Source organism: Pseudophryne corroboree, chromosome 7 (assembly GCF_028390025.1).
Source record: "Pseudophryne corroboree isolate aPseCor3 chromosome 7, aPseCor3.hap2, whole genome shotgun sequence".
NCBI lineage: Eukaryota > Metazoa > Chordata > Amphibia > Anura > Myobatrachidae > Pseudophryne > Pseudophryne corroboree.
Window position 1 is genome coordinate 23,730,922 of NC_086450.1, and position 20,215 is coordinate 23,751,136.

The window sequence follows — 20,215 nt, forward strand, 5'->3', positions numbered from 1 at the left end:
TGGCGACAGACAATACAATACACAAAACACAGACACCTGCACGACTCAGTAAAATAGCAATAAGGTGGCTCTGTATATATATCTGGCCCAGTGCAATACACGTGGCCAGTACTATGAAATTTGATCCCAAATTCCCACGAACACCCCTGCGCCTCCGGTGGAGAAGAGATGTAGGACAGGAACGTTCTGGAATCACAGAGGAAGACACAGGAAGCTGTTAAAATGGCTGCCCTGCTATACTTATACACATAATCACAGTGCATTCACTGATTATACTGTAACAATCCCTCTGCTGCTGCAGTATTTCACTGATATGTCCCCCCTGTAATGGCTGTTTATCTTATTACAGCGGCAGCGCAGCGTGTGGGCCCCCAGCGGGTATCGTAGAGCGCTACGTGTGTCCCAGCGGTGGGCTCCTATATATAGCGTGTCAGCTACCAAGGTAGCGTTCCGAGGTGCCTGGCCGGAGGCTGTGGCCTAACGGGCGGGTACCTGAGCGGGGAGAGCCGCGGCGCCTGCACGGAGGTCTGTGGCCGAACGTGTGGGCGCCTGAGTGGATAGAGCCGCTGCGCCTGCACGGAGGTCTGTGGCCGAACGTGCGGGCGCCTGAGAGGGGAGAGCCGCTGCGCCTGCACGGAGGTCTGTGACGAACGTGCGGGCGCCTGAGTGGAGAGAGCCGCGGTGCCTGCACGGAGGTCTGTGGACGAACGTGCGGCCGCCTGAGCGGGGTGGAATGCAGCCGCTCCTTGCCGTCACCCAGCACTATGTCTCCACACGTCGGGGCGGCAGCGGGAGCTGACCGCCCCGTTTCACATACCTCACTCCTGCAGACGTGCGGAGGCTCCGACGGGGCTTTTCAGTAAGCGCCGGCCAGCCAGTGCAGGAGGATGTGAGGGCTGTGAGGGAGCTCTTTCAGAGAGGCCCGACACGCCCGTGCTGCAATCAGCAGCTGCACTATCCCTGACCCTGCCTTTTGGAAGGGGGACAGGGATGTGGTCAAACAGTAGAAAAAAATAAAAATAAAAATAAATAAAAGTTTCTTCAACAAAACCGTGACTTCAGCTAAGCATGTGTTGCCACGTTCAGCACAGAAAAAACACTGAGTAAGTGCTCAGGGATATGGAGGGGTGGAGTGTTACTAAATTTAAATATTCAGTGCTGTGTTCCTACGGAAGCCCGTCCATATCCCAAGAGTACTCCAGTGACCCCTAGTGGATGAAAAAGAAACACTATATTATATGAACCCTGATGCACTTAGCCCCCCTCAGGGTACAGAATATAGGGATAGCAATATATGTGAGATACACGGAATAGAAATCACACAGCAGCTATTGGCACACACAGTAACATGTACAATGCAGAAATTATTACAAACAACAATAAAACTGCACCAGACTAGCAATACTAAGTAAAGCTATGTATGTATACAAATATAACAATGCACAGTAAATACTGGATGTATATCACAGGATACTTGTACTAAAAGATCCCTATAGTTATGCACTTGTTCTTAACTAACACTGTCTAAACGACACGTAGAATATTTAAATGTCCTGTAAATGCAGAGCGCTCATGATGCAGGCGGCTTTACAGAGGAGACCGATCCCTGCAGTCCCAGGATTAGCGCAGCTGTGTTGTAATGGCGCCCAAACGCTGACAGGGAGTGAGGGAGAAGAGAGATGCAGCTCCAGGGTGGGAACATTTGCAGTAAATGAGCGCCTGGGGGAGGGGCTACAGGTCAGAGCCTTATCCCCTCTGCTGGACTTCACCACCGGGTACTGCGGGACCTATTGCAAACGGATTTGTAAGAAATCCGACCTGTGCCCCTTGTCCTGGTGGTCTATTAGGGTCCCTGTACGGCCACAGTGTCCATGCCAGCTGCGCGGTCCGTCTCTGGAGACTGCGCCGGATCGCGATTTCGACGGGTCCCGTCTGGGGGACCCTCTTACCTCCTACCGAAGATGCGGCCACGCGATCCAGGAGAGCAGCGGCGGTGAGTGTGCCTGAAGAGACCGGAGCCCTCCGCTGTAAGTACCCGGCAACCAGGGCGCGGGAGTATACAGCGCCGCTGGGGGAGGTGAGGGAGCCGCAGCACGATATGTCAGAGTGACATATAGCACTTTTAATTGCCTTTGCTGTGGCCCTTGAATTTTTTTCTTCAAAAAAGCTCTTTTCAGGGCTGTCTAGCGATCCAACTCTACACCCCGATGTTATTCCCTGTGGAATACCAGTGTACCCCGCTGCAGAAAAGGAAAATGTTATTTAACTGAGGGGAGTGTGTATCAAACCTTCGAGAGCGATAAAGTGGAGAATTTGTACATTTCACCCAATCAGCTTCTGTCGTTTCATAGATTGCGCTATATAAATGTTCGGTTGCTATCGTCAACTTCTCCACTTCATCTTTCTCAGACAATTTATACATCTCCCCTTCAAATAGGTGTCCCGAAAGGAATAGGGAACTGGACCTCGATGTGATTTTCTACAGTGCAGTTTCTACCTATCATTTTGTAGGATGCACTTGATAAATGCTACCTGAAAGCTGATTGGGCAACTTCTCTGCTCTTGTCAAGGTTGGATGGAACGGTCACATTAAAAGGGAAGAAGAGGAAGGAGAATGGGAAGGACGTCAGAAAGAGACTGACAGAAAAGTAACTATATTTGGGTTCAAGAAGAATTGGAAGAGATATTTTTTGTGTGTGCCATGGATAGGGGGACAGAGAGCAACAAACAAAGGGCATAAGTGAAAAACCCCAGGGATCAGGTCAAAAAATAACTTAAGAGTCAGTTGAAGAGAAAAGGAACAGACAATGCAAATCCTGGTCTAGGGGAAGTAAGTAGCAGGTTAGACAGAAGCCATGAAAGGGACATTGATGGCGATTCAGAAAAGTTTGTACACAGGAATAATGCAAAAGAAGCACAAAAAAGATCCATAAAGAGAAATTAAAAAAACATAATATATAATATTGTTTGCTACTGGCAGCAGCTACCTTCAATATATCTTTGTGATGAACGGGACGCTGGTTCACAAAGATGAAGCTCCTTTCTGGGCTGGAAAGACTGGTTAGTGTGCGGTCAGCGCCCGGCTTTGGGAGGTAGCCATCCATAGAGATCTGCCGCAATAATAAGGACAAATTATCACTTTTGCAGAGTCTTTGCTCTGATTCCGAGTCACACACATGTCCAAATGCAGCCGTATCCAGCTATCCATGGCAAACCGCGCACACGTCGCGGGCTGTATACGCATCTCTGCAAACTTACCAGCTATCCCGGTCGTCTCTCAGTGGTCGCTGAATGGCCTTTTCTGGGTGGCAACAATGGGAACGCACGCAAGAAAAACAGTTCTGCAGGCGTGCAGACAGAGCGGCTCTTTATTTGTGTGCATACTCAGCGTGTGCTGTATTTAGGTGAATCTCCTGCATCTAGCATCGATTAGGTGTCTGGCGGAGTGATTATATGCGTTCGCATTGTATGTGACTCAGAGTTAGGCCGCTAGTGCGCAAAAATGACCTTAATGGGTCCTGGCTACAATTCTATTCCATCTATTTTAATAAACTGATGTCGCAGAGGTTCGCCTTTATCCGCTGCTCTCTCCTTAAGGCAAATGTATAATGTAAATTGACATTATAAAGGGCAGCGCAGTCTCCTTCTTTATTATGCCTATCATATAGATAGACCTGGGAGCTTGATACTCTGCCTTATGTTATTGCCAGGACCCCTTCATCTAATGCAGAGCTGCGTGTGCGCATAAGCAGAAAGTTGCGCCGCTCACTGATTTTATGCCGGCTGCCGATAATGTCCTCATTAATTTCATGGAAAGGAAAATCCGACAGCGTTCTGTCTGGCTTAGAATAGGACAGACATACCCAAAGATGCGTAAATTTGCGCATGCGTTGTATGCGAACACTCAAGATTTGAGTCTGTGCACAGGGATCCGTGTAACTCAGTAAATATAGAATTATTTTTAATGATCTTAGTCCTACCAAATACAAGCAGCCCATGTGTGCAGTGTTACGAAGGACTAACCTGCTCCGAGATGGCTATCACACGTGTGTTTCCAACCAATGACCCAGAAAAATATTGCAGAACCTGGTGCAAACTTCACCCCTATTGCCACGCCCATCAGCTGCCCATAGGGGTCAATTCAATTAGCCATGAGCAGGGTGATATGCTGCTGCAACTGCATAGAAATCCCAGCAGCGGCACACCCACTTACCCCAATATCATCCCGGACTCACAGAGTTGTCTACAGGGCCACACGTGGGTGGTAAACAATAATCTGGGCTACTGTGTTGCATATTCCCACACTTACTTGTGGGGCGAGCCGATTTGCGCCTAACTGAAGTGACCCCATAGTATTTCTCAATATAACAAAACAGCTGCAGGAAAGGTTTTATTTCGGGGCACAGATAGTGCGAGAGACCGGATGCGTCAGGTTTCAGTATTGTTGCTTTATCATACAGAACAATCAGCAAAAACAAAGACCTACAGACTGATGAACTGTTCTTACGGATACTTAAGTCAATATAAAAGACACAGAGAAGTCAGAATACATATTATAGACAGGGTGAGATTTATCAAAGCTTGGAGACAGATAAAGTACCAACCAATCAGCTCCTAACTGCTGTGCTAGAAAAACGACAGAAGCTTATGGGTTGGAATGAGCAACGTCTACACTTTCTCTCTCTCTCCAAGATATGATAAATCTCCCCCACATACGTATAGGGGAGTAACGTACCTCTGGATCATCACATTGGTGTTGGAAAGGAACCATATTGTTTGCAATGGCGACTCCCAGGACTGACATGAAGGCCGTTTTGTGATCGGAGACTTTGGACTTTTGCCAGAGTGTCACCTAAAACACACACAAATTGCTCTCGGTTATTTATTTTCCATACTGGTTAAACCACACACAGATAAAGCGAGGCAACATTAAACACACACACACACCCGTGTGTGCCAGAGCCATTCAACACTCCCACCAAACATTGTGTCCAGGAGGTGGGGACCTAGGGAGAAGGACTTGGCTACGGCAGCCGCCCGCCACTGACCGTGACCCTATAACAAATACTGCACCATCCAGGCCTAATGTCTAATCTCTACAGCGACAAGGGTTTAGTGGTGGACCGAATTTCAGGTGACCACCTCTACTTCGTCTTCTTATGGTAATAATAATCCACCCAATTTGTGCAGGGACTACATTTGGGAAGGGCCAAGAGAGTGACCTAATGGGACACCCAACAAATCCAAGTTCTTGTCGAGGTTTATTGTACATTTGTTGGGTTTGTTTTTTTTGGTAATTGCTCCTTGCACCCTCCCATGTTGAGAAGTGGTCATGGAAAGGGCAGAGGACATGGACCTATCTGTGCAGCCATATATACAGGGTGACATTCATATAGATAGACAAAAATCTCCAAGGGTGCGCTATCTGAAACTACACAACTGCACCCAAACACAACCAAGACTAAGGGGTTGATTTACTAAGCCTTGGATGGAGATAAAGTTCCAGCCAATCGGCTCCAAACTACCATGCCACAGGCTGTGTTTGAAAAATGACAGTTAGGAGCCGATTGGCTGGTACTTTATCTCCATCCAAGGCTTAGTAAATAGACCCCTAAATGAGTGAACATGGGCGGCTCAGCCGTCTGATTGGATGAATCATATATTTATTATTTCATTTATTATGTGAAGCAGTGAAAAGGAAGAAAGGATAAAATCAGAGTAATGATTGAGCGGTCACTTTACTGGGCGTGCCTATGGTGCCACCTGGCTGGATTCTTCAAAAGGCTAGATCCGAACATCTCGCACCTTCCGCCAACGTTTGTCTTTCTATTTCTTATTTTATTTATTGTGACAGTTATTAGGGTTGCCCCATCACCTGTCTCTCCCCTGTCCATCATTTTCTCTTCATATACAGGAAAACCTCTTCATAACATGATGCATTCCCACCACTAACAGGCTGTGTGTGCAATGCCGTAAGCTGGAGAGGACCGAGCTTTATATTAACTGCTCCATAAAGAGACCCTTAGAATTAGTGGAGCAAAAACCTTTATAAGCTAGGAACCCAAGTCTGCAAGCCATTGCTCCGGGACCCAATAAGACCAGTTCCCAATCAGATTTACAGCAAAATTCCGGGATCCTGGAAGTCTGGGCACTTGGAAATATAGGCTGCATACATCTGCTCTAAATAATAATGTCATAACTTATATGGCCAAGACCAGTCAGCATGGAAATGTCTCATCCTGTAGAACTCGTTTGCACTTTGGCAATGAACGTTAAGTACTGTAGGAGCTTCCACTTGCTTAGATAACGTAAGTTTCTCTTGTATCTTACATACATACATACCTGGTGTTCTAGTGATGGGCTGGATAGACATTAAAGTTATCATACAATGAATTTACACATTAGGATTCTGGATTAATATCTTGGAAATACAGAAAGATAAATTGACCAGATCATGGAGTTGACCTACGACGCAATTCAGACCCAACATTGTGGGAAGTCAAACTATTTGGATACTACATAAAGAATGGAGATAGCTGAAAATACTGGTGGCCTTCTCTTTAAGGTAAGTCATATCTGTCCCCACTCTTCTCACCATCTCTCTCTCTCCTGGACCCTCTTCCTGTCATCTATTTCTCTCCCTCCTCCCATCTCTCTCTCTTCACCTTTCTCCCTTTTTTTCCTCGCTTCCCCGCTTTCTCTCTTCTCTCTCTGCCCCCTCTTCCTCCCATCTCTCTCTTCCCCTCTTCCTCCATTCTATCTTCCCCTCTTTCTCTAACCCCTCTTATTCCCAGCACTTTCTCTCCCTCCTCCCATCTCTCTCCATTCTTTCTCCCCTCTCTCTCTAACCCTTCTTCCTCCCATCACTCTCTCTCCCTCCTCCCCTCTCTCTAACCCTTCTTCCTCCCATCACTCTCTCTCCCTCCTCCCCTCTCTCTAACCCTTCTTCCTCCCATCACTCTCTCTACCTCCTCCCATCTCTCTTCCCCTCTTTCTCCATTCTATCTTCCCCTTTCACCCCTCTCTCTCTAATCCATCTTTTCTCCCAGCACCTTCTCTCCCTCCTCCCGTCTCTCTCTTCCCCTTTCTCCATTCTATCTTCCCCTCTTTCTCCATTCTATCTTCCCCTCTTTTCTCCATTCTATCTTCCCCTCTTTCTCCATTCTATCTTCCCCTCTTTTCTCCATTCTATCTTCCCCTCTTTCATCCCCCTCTCTCTCTAACTCATCTTTTCTCCCAGCACCTTCTCTCCCTCCTCCCATCTCTCTCTTCCCCTCTTTCTCCATTTTATCTTCCCCTCTTTCTCCATTCTATCTTCCCCTCTTTTCTCCATTCTATCTTCCCCTCTCTCTCTCTAACCCCCCCCCCTTCCTCCCAGCACCTTTTCTCCCTCCTCCCATCTCTCTCTTCCCCTTTCTCCATTCTGTCTTCCCCTCTTTCTCCATTCTATCTTCCCCTCTCACCCTACCCCCTCTTCTTCCCAGCACTTTCTCTCCCTCCTCCCATCTCTCTCTTCCTCTTTCACCATTCTATCTTCCCCTCTTTTCTCCATTCTATCTTCCCCTCTTTCACCCCTCTCTCTCTAACCCATCTTTTCTCCCAGCACCTTCTCTCCCTCCTCCCATCTCTCTCTTCCCCTCTTTCTCCATTTTATCTTCCCCTCTTTCTCCATTCTATCTTCCCCTCTTTTCTCCATTCTATCTTCCCCTCTCTCTCTACCCCCCCCCTTCCTTCCAGCACTTTCTCTCCCTCCTCCCATCTCTCTCTTCCCCTCTTCTCTCCATTCTATCTTCCCCTCTTTTCTCCATTCTATCTTCCCCTCTTTTCTCCATTCTATCTTCCCCTCTTTTCTCCATTCTATCTTCCCCTCTTTCTCCATTCTATCTTCCCCTCTTTCTCCATTCTATCTTCCCCTCTTTCACCCCTCTCTCTCTAACCCATCTTTTCTCCCAGCACCTTCTCTCCCTCCTCCCATCTCTCTCTTCCCCTTTTTCTCAATTTTATCTTCCCCTCTTTCTCCATTCTATCTTCCCCTCTTTTCTCCATTCTATCTTCCCCTCTGTCTCTACCCCCCCTTCCTCCCAGCACCTTCTCTTCCTCCTCCCACCTCTCTCTTCCCCTTTCTCCATTCTATCTTCCCCTCTTTCTCCATTCTATCTTCCCCTCTTTTCTCCATTCTATCTTCCCCTCTTTCTCCATTCTATCTTCCCCTCTTTTCTCCATTCTATCTTCCCCTCTTTTCTCCATTCTATCTTCCCCTCTCACCCTACCCCCTCTTCTTCCCAGCACTTTCTCTCCCTCCTCCCATCTCTCTCTTCCCCTCTTTCACCATTCTATCTTCCCCTCTTTTCTCCATTCTATCTTCCCCTCTCTCTCTACCCCCCCCCCTTCCTCCCAGCACCTTCTCTCCCTCCTCCCATCTCTCTCTTCCCCTTTCTCCATTCTATCTTCCCCTCTTTCTCCATTCTATCTTCCCCTCTTTTCTCTATTCTATCTTCCCCTCTCACCCTACCCCCTCTTCTTCCCAGCACTTTCTCTCCCTCCTCCCATCTCTCTCTTCCCCTCTTTCACCATTCTATCTTCCCCTCCTTTCTCCATTCTATCTTCCCCTCTTTCTCCATTCTATCTTCCCCTCTTTTCTCCATTCTATCTTCCCCTCTTTCACCCCTCTCTCTCTAACCCATCTTTTCTCCCAGCACCTTCTCTCCCTCCTCCCATCTCTCTCTTCCCCTCTTTCTCCATTTTATCTTCCCCTCTTTCTCCATTCTATCTTCCCCTCTCTCTCTACCCCCCCCTTCCTTCCAGCACCTTCTCTCCCTCCTCCTATCTCTCTCTTCCCCTTTCTCCATTCTATCTTCCCCTCTTTTCTCCATTCTATCTTCCCCTCTCACCCTACCCCCTCTTCTTCCCAGCAATTTCTCTCCCTCCTCCCATCTCTCTCTTCCCCTCTTTTCTCCATTCTATCTTCCCCTCTTTTCTCCATTCTATCTTCCCCTCTTTCTCCATTCTATCTTCCCCTCTTTCTCCATTCTATCTTCCACTCTTTCTCCATTCTATCTTCCCCTCTTTCTCCATTCTATCTTCCCCTCTTTCTCCATTCTATCTTCCCCTCTTTCTCCATCTCTCTCTTCCCCTCTTTCTCCATCTCTCTCTTCCCCTCTTTTCTCCATTCTATCTTCCCCTCTCACCCTACCCCCTCTTCTTCCCAGCACTTTCTCTCCCTTCTCCCATCTCTCTCTTCCCCTCTTTCTCCATTCTATCTTCCCCTCTCTCTACCCCCTCTTCCTCCCATCACTCTCTCTCCCTCATCCCATCTCTCTCTTCCCCTCTTTCTCCATTCTATCTTCCCCTCTCTCTACCCCATCTTCCTCCCATCACTCTCTCTCCCTCCTCCCATCTCTCTCTTCCCCTCTTTCACCATTCTATCTTCCCCTCTTTTCTCCATTCTATCTTCCCCTCTTTCTCTACCCCCTCTTCCTCCCATCACTCTCTCTCCCTCCTCCCATCTCTCTCTTCCCCTCTTTCACCATTCTATCTTCCCCTCTTTTCTCCATTCTATCTTCCCCTCTTTCTCCCATCACTCTCTCTCTCCCTCCTCCCATCTCTCTCTTCCCCTCTTTCACCATTCTATCTTCCCCTCTTTTCTCCATTCTATCTTCCCCTCTCACCCTACCCCCTCTTCCTCCCAGCACTTTCTCTCCCTCCTCCCATCTCTCTCTTCCCCTCTTTCACCATTCTATCTTCCCCTCTTTTCTCCATTCTATCTTCCCCTCTTTTCTCCATTCTATCTTCCCCTCTTTCTCCATTCTATCTTCCCCTCTTTTCTCCATTCTATCTTCCCCTCTTTCACCCCTCTCTCTCTAACCCATCTTTTCTCCCAGCACCTTCTCTCCCTCCTCCCATCTCTCTCTTCCCCTCTTTCTCCATTTTATCTTCCCCTCTTTCTCCATTCTATCTTCCCCTCTTTTCTCCATTCTATCTTCCCCTCTCTCTCTACCCCCCCCTTCCTTCCAGCACCTTCTCTCCCTCCTCCTATCTCTCTCTTCCCCTTTCTCCATTCTATCTTCCCCTCTTTTCTCCATTCTATCTTCCCCTCTCACCCTACCCCCTCTTCTTCCCAGCAATTTCTCTCCCTCCTCCCATCTCTCTCTTCCCCTCTTTTCTCCATTCTATCTTCCCCTCTTTCTCCATTCTATCTTCCCCTCGTTTCTCCATTCTATCTTCCCCTCTTTCTCCATTCTATCTTCCACTCTTTCTCCATTCTATCTTCCACTCTTTCTCCATTCTATATTCCCCTCTTTCTCCATTCTATCTTCCCCTCTTTCTCCATCTCTCTCTTCCCCTCTTTCTCCATCTCTCTCTTCCCCTCTTTTCTCCATTCTATCTTCCCCTCTCACCCTACCCCCTCTTCTTCCCAGCACTTTCTCTCCCTTCTCCCATCTCTCTCTTCCCCACTTTCTCCATTCTATCTTCCCCTCTTTCTCCATTCTATCTTCCCCTCTCTCTACCCCCTCTTCCTCCCATCACTCTCTCTCCCTCATCCCATCTCTCTCTTCCCCTCTTTCTCCATTCTATCTTCCCCTCTCTCTACCCCATCTTCCTCCCATCACTCTCTCTCCCTCCTCCCATCTCTCTCTTCCCCTCTTTCACCATTCTATCTTCCCCTCTTTTCTCCATTCTATCTTCCCCTCTTTCTCTACCCCCTCTTCCTCCCATCACTCTCTCTCCCTCCTCCCATCTCTCACCATTCTATCTTCCCCTCTTTTCTCCATTCTATCTTCCCCTCTTTCTCCCATCACTCTCTCTCTCCCTCCTCCCATCTCTCTCTTCCCCTCTTTCACCATTCTATCTTCCCCTCTTTTCTCCATTCTATCTTCCCCTCTCACCCTACCCCCTCTTCCTCCCAGCACTTTCTCTCCCTCCTCCCATCTCTCTCTTCCCCTCTTTCACCATTCTATCTTCCCCTCTTTTCTCCATTCTATCTTCCCCTCTTTCTCTAACCCCTCTTCCTCCCATCACTCTCTCTCCCTCCTTCCATCTCTCTCTTCCCCTCTTTCTCTTTAAGCCCTCTTCCTCCCATCTCTCCAGTTTGGGAATGTTCTCAGGCATAGGTGCAGTGCCCGGATTTACTGGACTCGGGGGGAAGGGCTATGTCAGGCAGTTAGTGAAAGCTTTCACTGTGCAACTGCTAGATGGAGCATTTAGCTTGTTATATAATAGACACAAGATAAAAACAATAAAAGAATGAGGACTGTTTCTCAGTGCTTCTTTCAGGCTCTGCACATGGGCTTAGCGTTGCTGGCAAACAGCGCTGGTGTCAGCAACCAGGAAGCTGTGTGTGTGGAGTTTGTATGTTCTCTATTGCTTCGAATATACAGGTTTCCTTGCATGCCACGGTTGCAAGGTACCAACAGAAAGAAAACGCTGGAAAAATGGGTATTTTCCTGGAGAAGGAATGGGATGAATACACATCTGTTCCCAGAACATGCCAGTGATATGATGAGAGAGAGAAATAAATAGTATTTATGTAACGCCTTCTAAACTATATTTATACTGTATATACAAAATAATGTTCTTGCCAAACAAGCGAACGTACAAGAAAATTAATTCATCAAAAGGATTTGTCTTTTCCTTGGCTTGAGGGGTGGAACAGGGAATGGTGCGACGCTGAAACCCCCAGGTCCCCGGCACGGGAAGGGTCACTGGAAAGATATTCACACATGCACATAACCAGCTGACTAGGTTCCTAGTAGGGCCAACTCGATCTACTGCTTGTAAAGTATTTACCAGAAAGGACATCTGAAATACAGGCTCATAAACACTGGCATCTGTTGGGTTTTAGCAGTTCTCAGGCTAGAGTGTAGATTTCAGCAATAGATGCTCGCTGGGATTTCTACGCCCTGACAACACTAATTGAGGGGAAATCTTAATGCAGGCCACTTTCTCAGGCTGGCACGCATTCACCAAAATCTTGAATCGCATGTGACGTAAAGGACTATAAATAATGTGTAATTAACATGTGGACAAATATTAATATATGCAATCTGCAATATTACAAATATTGCAGGCATACTTCATGTGTGCTAATGTGCTATCCGCATTCACAAATATACCGGCGGGTAAACTAGCGCAAAACGATGCAACATTCGTGCCCTCGGAGAATCATTTTATACAGTGCTAAAGTGATTGTGCTGCAGCTCTCTTCACACGTTAAATCCGTTACTGACAGGCAAAGCACTCATCTCTGGGCTAATGGGATGTAATGCACGTCAGTAAGGGGAGGCTGTAGCCACTTATTATTACAGGTTTTTATATATAGCGCTCACATATTACGCAGCGTTTAACAGAGAATATTTAGTTATTCACATCCATCCTTGTCCCAGTGGAGCTTACAATCTATGGGGGTCATTCAGAGTTGATCGCTCGCTAGCAGTTTTTAGCAGCCGTGCAAACGCATTGTCGCCGCCCACCGGGGAGTGTATTTTCGCTTTGCAGGAGTGCGCACAGCTGTGCAGCCGAGCTCCTGCAAAATCATTTTGTGCAAAACAAGGCCAGCCCTGTAGTTACTTATCCTGTGCGATGATTGCTGCGACGAGTGACACGGTAATGACATCAGATACCCGCCCAGCAAACGCCCGGCCACGCCTGCGTTTTTCCAGACACTCCCAGAAAACGGTCAGTTGCCACCCAGAAACTCCCACTTCCTGTCAATCTCCTTACGATCGGCTGTGCGACTGAATGCTTCGCTAGAACCTGTGCAAAACTACGATGCTCTTTGTACCCGTATGTCGCGCGTGCGCATTGCGGGGCATGCGCAGATTAGCCGTTTTATTCACTGATCGCTACGCAGCGAACAACGGCAGCTAGCGATCAACTCGGAATGACCCCCTATATTCCCTATCACATGCGCAGCATTACTCAATGGTAGTACAGGGGGAGAGGGAAATCGCTGTGCAGGGGTGCGATCGCATGTGTAGGAGAGCTGCACGTCTCTGCGCAGCCCAGGACTGACTTATCCAGTGCGACAGAATCAGGCTGATTGGGGCCAGAGCGGACGTCAGAGACCCTCCCTTCAAACGCCTGGTCCCTCTTGCATTTTTTCGACACTCCTATAAAAACGGTCAGTTGCCACCCACAAACACCCTATTCCTGTCCGTCACCTTGTGATCGCCTGTGCGATCGCTTTTCTAGCACCGTCCCATACCTGCCCGCCGATCCCCGGCGCTGTGGACCCACACGTCTGCACATTGCGACCTATACGCATGCGCAGTTCAGACCTGATTGCCCGCTGTGCAAAAACGCAGCCTAGCGATTAGGTCTGAATTAGACTCAATGCCGCTATGCTTGCGATCAGTGGCAGGATGCGTGGCGCTCAATGCACCCTGTCCATGCTGAGAAGATACAAACTGCAGTGAGACAGGGACCCCGGCTGGAACCAAACCCATGACCCCAGTGCTGTGATGCTGCAAAGCTGACCACTGCGCCACCGTGCTGCTCAACAGCCACTTGAGCTATTACGACGTAACCGATCCTGCAAGGATGAAATCCACCACTCCACACACTGCAAATTTCCCAAGCGGTCACTCACCTCCTGGCATGGCACCCACCTGCTGCTGAGGCATCATATTCAGCTTATTTCAGTCTAAAATACTCCATTTATTTTACAACAGAGAGGAGTAACGTACATTCCGTGGAATATTCGCCTGGATGCGCACAATGCCGTGGAACTCTGTACATTACTTGTGGAATTTTGCTGTAAGGTGCTCCCATCCCTACACTGACCAGGCGGCAAAATGAAGGGATGGTTCCGGTTCCAGTTCCGTGTGTGTGTATATATATATATATATATATATATATATACATACATACATACATACATACATACACACAGTATATATATCTCAGTGATGCAAAAAGTGAATTCACAAATACAGGGGGGAAAAAATAGGATTTTAATACCTACCGGTAAATCCTTTTCTCCTAGTCCGTAGAGGATGCTGGGGACTCCAAAAGGACCATGGGGTATAGACAGGATCCGCAGGAGACATGGGCACACTATAAGACTTTGAAGGGGTGTGAACTGGCTCCTCCCTCTATGCCCCTCCTCCAGACCTCAGTTATAGGAACTGTGCCCAGGGAGACGGACATTTCAAGGGAAAGGATTTTTGTTACACTACGGGTGAGACACATACCAGCTCACACCACAAACACACCGTATAACTGGATTAGCAGGAATACCAGATAACAGTATGAACGAAAACAGCAACAAGCTGAACATAACCGATACACAACCTTCGTGTAACCGAAAACAACAACTAACAATACAACTGCAAGTAACAGCCCGCACTGGGATGGGCGCCCAGCATCCTCTACGGACTAGGAAAAAAGGATTTACCGGTAGGTATTAAAATCCTATTTTCTCTTACATCCTAGAGGATGCTGGGGACTCCAAAAGGACCATGGAGTCTATACCAAAGCTCCAGACCGGGCGGGAGAGTGCGGACGACTCTGCAACACCGATTGAGCAAACATGAGGTCCTCATCAGCCAGGGTATCAAACTTGCTGAACTTACCAAAAGTGTTTGAACCCGACCACGTAGCTGCTCGGCAAAGTTGAAGTGCCGAGACCCCTCGGGCAGCCGCCCAAGATGAGCTCACCTTCCTGGTAGAATGGGCCTTCACTGACTTCGGCAACGGCAGTCGAGCCGTAGAATGAGCGTGCTGAATCGTATTACAAATCCAGCGTGCAATAGTCTGCTTGAAAGCAGGATTTCCAATCTTGTTGGAAGCATACAGGACAAACAGAGCCTCCGTTTTCCTAACAAGAGCTGTTCTGGCGACATAAATTTTCAAAGCTCTTACGACATCGAGAGATTTTGGCACCGTCACGGCATCCGTAGCCACAGGCACCACAATAGGTTGATTTATGTGAAATGAAGAAACCACCTTCGCCAGAAATTGTTGACGAGTTCTCAATTCCGCTCTATCCACATGGAAAATCAAATATGGGCTCTTGTGAGACAAAGCCGCCAATTCCGACACCCGTCTCGCGGACGCCAAGGCCAAAAGCATGACCACTTTCCAAGTGAGAAATTTCAACTCAACCTTTTGCAAAGGTTCAAACCAGTGAGACATAAGAAATTGTAACACCACGTCAAGATCCCACGGTGCCACGTGTGGCACAAATGGAGGATGGATATGCAGAACTCCCTTCACGAAAGTCTGAACTTCAGGAAGGGCGGGCAATTCTTTTTGAAAGAAATTAGATAAAGCCGAAATCTGCACTTTGATGGAACCCAATTTCAGGCCTGCATCCACGCCTGCCTGCAAAAAATGGAGGAAACGACCCAGCTGAAAATCCTCCGCAGGAGCTTACTTGGCTTCACACCACAACACATATTTTCTCCAAATATGGTGATAATGCTTCGCCGTGACCTCCTTTCTAGCCTTAAGGAGAGTGGGGGTGACTTACCCGGGAATACCCTTTCGAGCTAGGATTTGGCGTTCAACCTCCACGCTGTCAAACGCAGCCGCGGTAAGTCTTGAAATACGCATGGCCCCTGCAGTAACAGGTCCTCTCTGAGAGGAAGCGGCCAAGGATCTTCTATGAGCAATTCCTGAAGATCCGGATACCAGGCCCTCCGTGGCCAATCTGGAACGACGAGTACTGCCGGAACCCTTGTTCGTCTTATGATCCTCAACACCTTTGGAATGAGAGGAAATGGGGGGAACACATATACCGACTGAAACACCCATGGAGTCACCAGGGCGTCCACTGCACTGGCTTGGGGGTCCCTTGACCTGGAACAAGGCGAGATGCCATCATGTCTATTTGAGGAATCCCCCAACGCCTTGTCACTCCTACAAATACCTCTTGATGAAGAGCCCACTCTCCTGGATGGAGATCGTGTCTGCTGAGGAAGTCTGCTTCCCAGTTGTCCACGCCCGGAAGGAAGACTGCTGACAGAGCGCTCACGTGCTTTTCCGCCAAGTGGAGAACTCTTGTGGCCTCCGCCATCGCCGCTCTGCTCTTTGTTCCGCCCTGGCGGTTTACGTACGCCACCGCTGTTACGTTGTCCGACTGAATCAGGATAGGTAGACCTCGAAGAAGGTGTTCCGCTTGCAGAAGGCCGTTGTAAATTGCTCTCAACTCCAGAACGTTTATGTGGAGACAAGTTTCCTGGCTTGACCATTTTCCCAGCTCCCCAGCCTCGGAGACTTGCATCCGTGGTCAGCAGGACCCAATCCTGGATCCCGAACCTTCGTCCCTCTAGAAGGTGAGAACTTTGCAGCCACCACAGGAGAGAAATTCTGGTCCTGGAAGATAGGCTTATTTTCCGGTGCATGTGTAGGTGAGACCAGGACCATTTGTCCAGCAGGTCCCACTGAAACACCCGGGCATGAAACCTGCCAAACGGAATGGCTTCGTAAGCCGCAACCATCTTCCCTAGCACTCGAGTGCATTGATGAATCGACACTCTTGCCGGTTTCAGAATCTCTTTGTCCATGCATTGGATTTCCAGAGCTTTTTCCGCCGGAAGAAACACTCTCAGCAGTTCCGTGTCCAGGGTCATGCCCAAGAAAGGCAGCCGAGTTGTCGGAATCAACTGAGACTTTGGTAAATTTAGAATCCAACCATGATGTTGCAGAACCGTCAGGGAGAGCTCCACATTTCTTAGCAACTGCTCCTTCGATCTCGCCTTTATCAGGAGATCGTCCTAGTACGGGATAATTGTGACACCCTGCTTGCGTAGGAGTACCATCATTTCCGCCATGACTTTGGTGAAGACCCTCGGGGCCGTGGAAAGCCCAAACGGCAACGTCTGAAATTGGTAATGACAATCCTGCACCGCAAATCTCAGGAAAGCTTGATGTGGAGGATATATCGGGACGTGTAAGTAGGCATCTTTTATGCCGACTGACGCCATAAAATCCCCCCCTTCTAGACTGGAGATGACTGCTCGAAGAGAATCCATCTTGAACTTGAAAGTTTTCAAATACAGATTGAGGGATTTTAGGTTCAGGATCGGTCTGATCGAGCCGTCCGGCTTTGGCACGACAAAGAGGCTCGAATAAAACCCTTCTCCCCGTCGGGATGGGGGTACCAGGACAATGACACTCTGTTGACACAACTTTTGTATCGCAGCACTCACTACTTCCCTTTCTGGGATAGAAACTGGCAAGGCTGATTTGAAAAATCGGTGGGGGGGCATCTCCTGAAACTCCAGTTTGTACCCTTGGGACACTATGTCTAAGACCCAAGGATCTAGGCCCATGTGAAACCAGACCTGACTGAAGAGTCGGAGACGGGCCCCCACCGGCACGGACTCCCATAGGGGAGCCCCAGCGTCATGCAGTGGACTTGGCAGAGGCCGGGGAGGACTTTTGGTCCTGGGAGCCTGACACAGCAGGCAACCTTTTTCCTCTCCCTCTACCTTTTGAAGCAAGGAAGGATGATCCTCTTCCTTTTTTGTATTTATTAGGCCGAAAGGACTGCATCTGATAATGGGGTGCCTTTTTCTGTTGTGCGGGAACATAAGGAAGAAAAGATGACTTACCCGCTGTAGCAGTAGACACCAGGTCAGCGAGGCCGTCACCAAACAAGACACTACCTTTATAAGGGAGAGCTTCCATAGCTTTCTTGGAGTCGGCATCAACATTCCATTGATGAATCCACAGCGCTCTCCTGGCCGAGACTGCCATGGCATTGGCCCTTGATCCCAAGAGCTGCAGCGTCCCTGATATAACCGAGAGTCAAAAGAATGTTATCCCTATCGAGGGTATCCATGTCAGAAGCCAAATTATCAGCCCACTTAGCAATAGCACTACTCACCCATGCCGAGGCCACGGCAGGTCTGAGGAGCGCACCCGTAGTGACATAAATGGCCTTTAATGTCGTTTCCTGCTTACGATCCGCAGGATCCTTGAGGGCAGCAGTGTAGGGAGACGGAAGCGCCACCTTCTTGGACAGCCGGTACAGAGCCTTGTCCACATTGGGAGATGACTCCCACTTTTCCCTGTCGTCAGAGGGTAAAGGATAAGCCATAAAAATTCTCTTTGGAATCTGCCACCTTTTGTCAGGCGATTCCCAAGCTTTTTCACAAAGAGCGTTCAGTTCATGAGAGGGGGGAAACTTCGCCTCAGGCTTTTTTCCCTTATACAAACAAACCCTTGTGTCTGGAACTGCAGGCACTTCAGAAATATGTAAAAATAAGAATTTACTTACCGATAATTCTATTTCTCGGAGTCCGTAGTGGATGCTGGGGTTCCTGAAAGGACCATGGGGAATAGCGGCTCCGCAGGAGACAGGGCACAAAAAGTAAAGCTTTCCGATCAGGTGGTGTGCACTGGCTCCTCCCCCTATGACCCTCCTCCAAGCCTCAGTTAGGTACTGTGCCCGGACGAGCGTACACAATAAGGGAGGAATTTTGAATCCCGGGTAAGACTCATACCAGCCACACCAATCACACCGTACAACTTGTGATCAAACCCAGTTAACAGTATGATAACAGAGGAGCCTCTGAAAGATGGCTTCCTAAACAATAACCCGAATTAGTTAACAATAACTATGTACAATTATTGCAGATAATCCGCACTTGGGATGGGCGCCCAGCATCCACTACGGACTCCGAGAAATAGAATTATCGGTAAGTAAATTCTTATTTTCTCTATCGTCCTAGTGGATGCTGGGGTTCCTGAAAGGACCATGGGGATTATACCAAAGCTCCCAAATGGGCGGGAGAGTGCGGATGACTCTGTAGCACCGAATGAGAGAACTCCAGGTCCTCCTTAGCCAGAGTATCAAATTTGTAAAATTTTACAAACGTGTTCTCCCCTGACCACGTAGCTGCTCGGCAAAGTTGTAATGCCGAGACCCCTCGGGCAGCCGCCCAAGATGAGCCCACCTTCCTTGTGGAGTGGGCCTTTACAGATTTAGGCTGTGGCAGGCCTGCCACAGAATGTGCAAGTTGGATTGTGCTACAGATCCAACGAGCAATCGTCTGCTTAGACGCAGGAGCACCCATCTTGTTGGGTGCATACAATATAAACAACGAGTCAGATTTTCTGACTCCAGCTGTCCTTGCAATATATATTTTTAATGCTCTGACAACGTCCAGTAACTTGGAGTCCTCCAAGTCACTTGTAGCCGCAGGCACTACAATAGGCTGGTTCAGATGAAATGCTGACACCACCTTAGGGAGAAAATGCGGACGAGTCCGCAGTTCTGCCCTGTCCGAATGGAAAATCAGATATGGGCTTTTGTAAGATAAAGCTGCCAGTTCTGACACTCTCCTGGCCGAAGCCAGGGCTAGTAACATGGTCACTTTCCATGTGAGATATTTTAAATCCACCTTTTTTAGTGGTTCAAACCAATGAGATTTTAGAAATTCCAAAACCACATTGAGATCCCACGGTGCCACTGGAGGCACCACAGGAGGCTGTATATGCAGCACTCCCTTAACAAAAGTCTGGACTTCAGGAACTGAAGCCAATTCTTTTTGAAAGAAAATCGACAGGGCCGAAATTTGAACCTTAATAGATCCCAATTTGAGACCCATAGACAATCCTGATTGCAGGAAATGTAGGAATCGACCCAGTTGAAATTCCTCCGTCGGAGCACTCCGATCCTCGCACCACGCAACATATCTTCGCCAAATGCGGTGATAGTGTTGCACGGTTACTTCCTTCCTTGCTTTAATCAAAGTAGGAATGACTTCTTCCGGCATGCCTTTTTCCTTTAGGATCCGGCGTTCAACCGCCATGCCGTCAAACGCAGCCGCGGTAAGTCTTGAAACAGACAGGGACCCTGCTGAAGCAAGTCCCTCCTTAGAGGTAGAGGCCACGGATCTTCCGTGATCATCTCTTGAAGTTCCGGGTACCAAGTCCTTCTTGGCCAATCCGGAACCACTAGTATCGTTCTTACGCCTCTTTGCCGTATAATTCTCAATACTTTTGGTATGAGAGGCAGAGGAGGAAACACATACACCGACTGGTACACCCAAGGCGTTACCAGCGCGTCCACAGCTATTGCCTGCGGATCTCTTGACCTGGCGCAATACCTGTCCAGTTTTTTGTTGAGGCGAGACGCCATCATGTCCACCATTGGTCTTTCCCAACGGGTTACCAGCATGTGGAAGACTTCCGGATGAAGTCCCCACTCTCCCGGGTGAAGGTCGTGTCTGCTGAGGAAGTCTGCTTCCCAGTTGTCCACTCC

At 48.4% G+C, this 20,215-nt stretch overlaps 1 protein-coding gene across 1 annotated transcript in view; it reads right to left on the minus strand.

Moving 5' to 3' along the window:
* Positions 1-20,215, minus strand: part of PMS1 (PMS1 homolog 1, mismatch repair system component) — a 228,726-nt gene that overhangs the window by 41,933 nt on the left and 166,578 nt on the right. Inside the window, 2 exon segments of the mRNA XM_063932749.1 lie at positions 2,988-3,110; positions 4,736-4,852. Coding sequence (XP_063788819.1) covers positions 2,988-3,110; positions 4,736-4,852 — 240 coding nt within the window.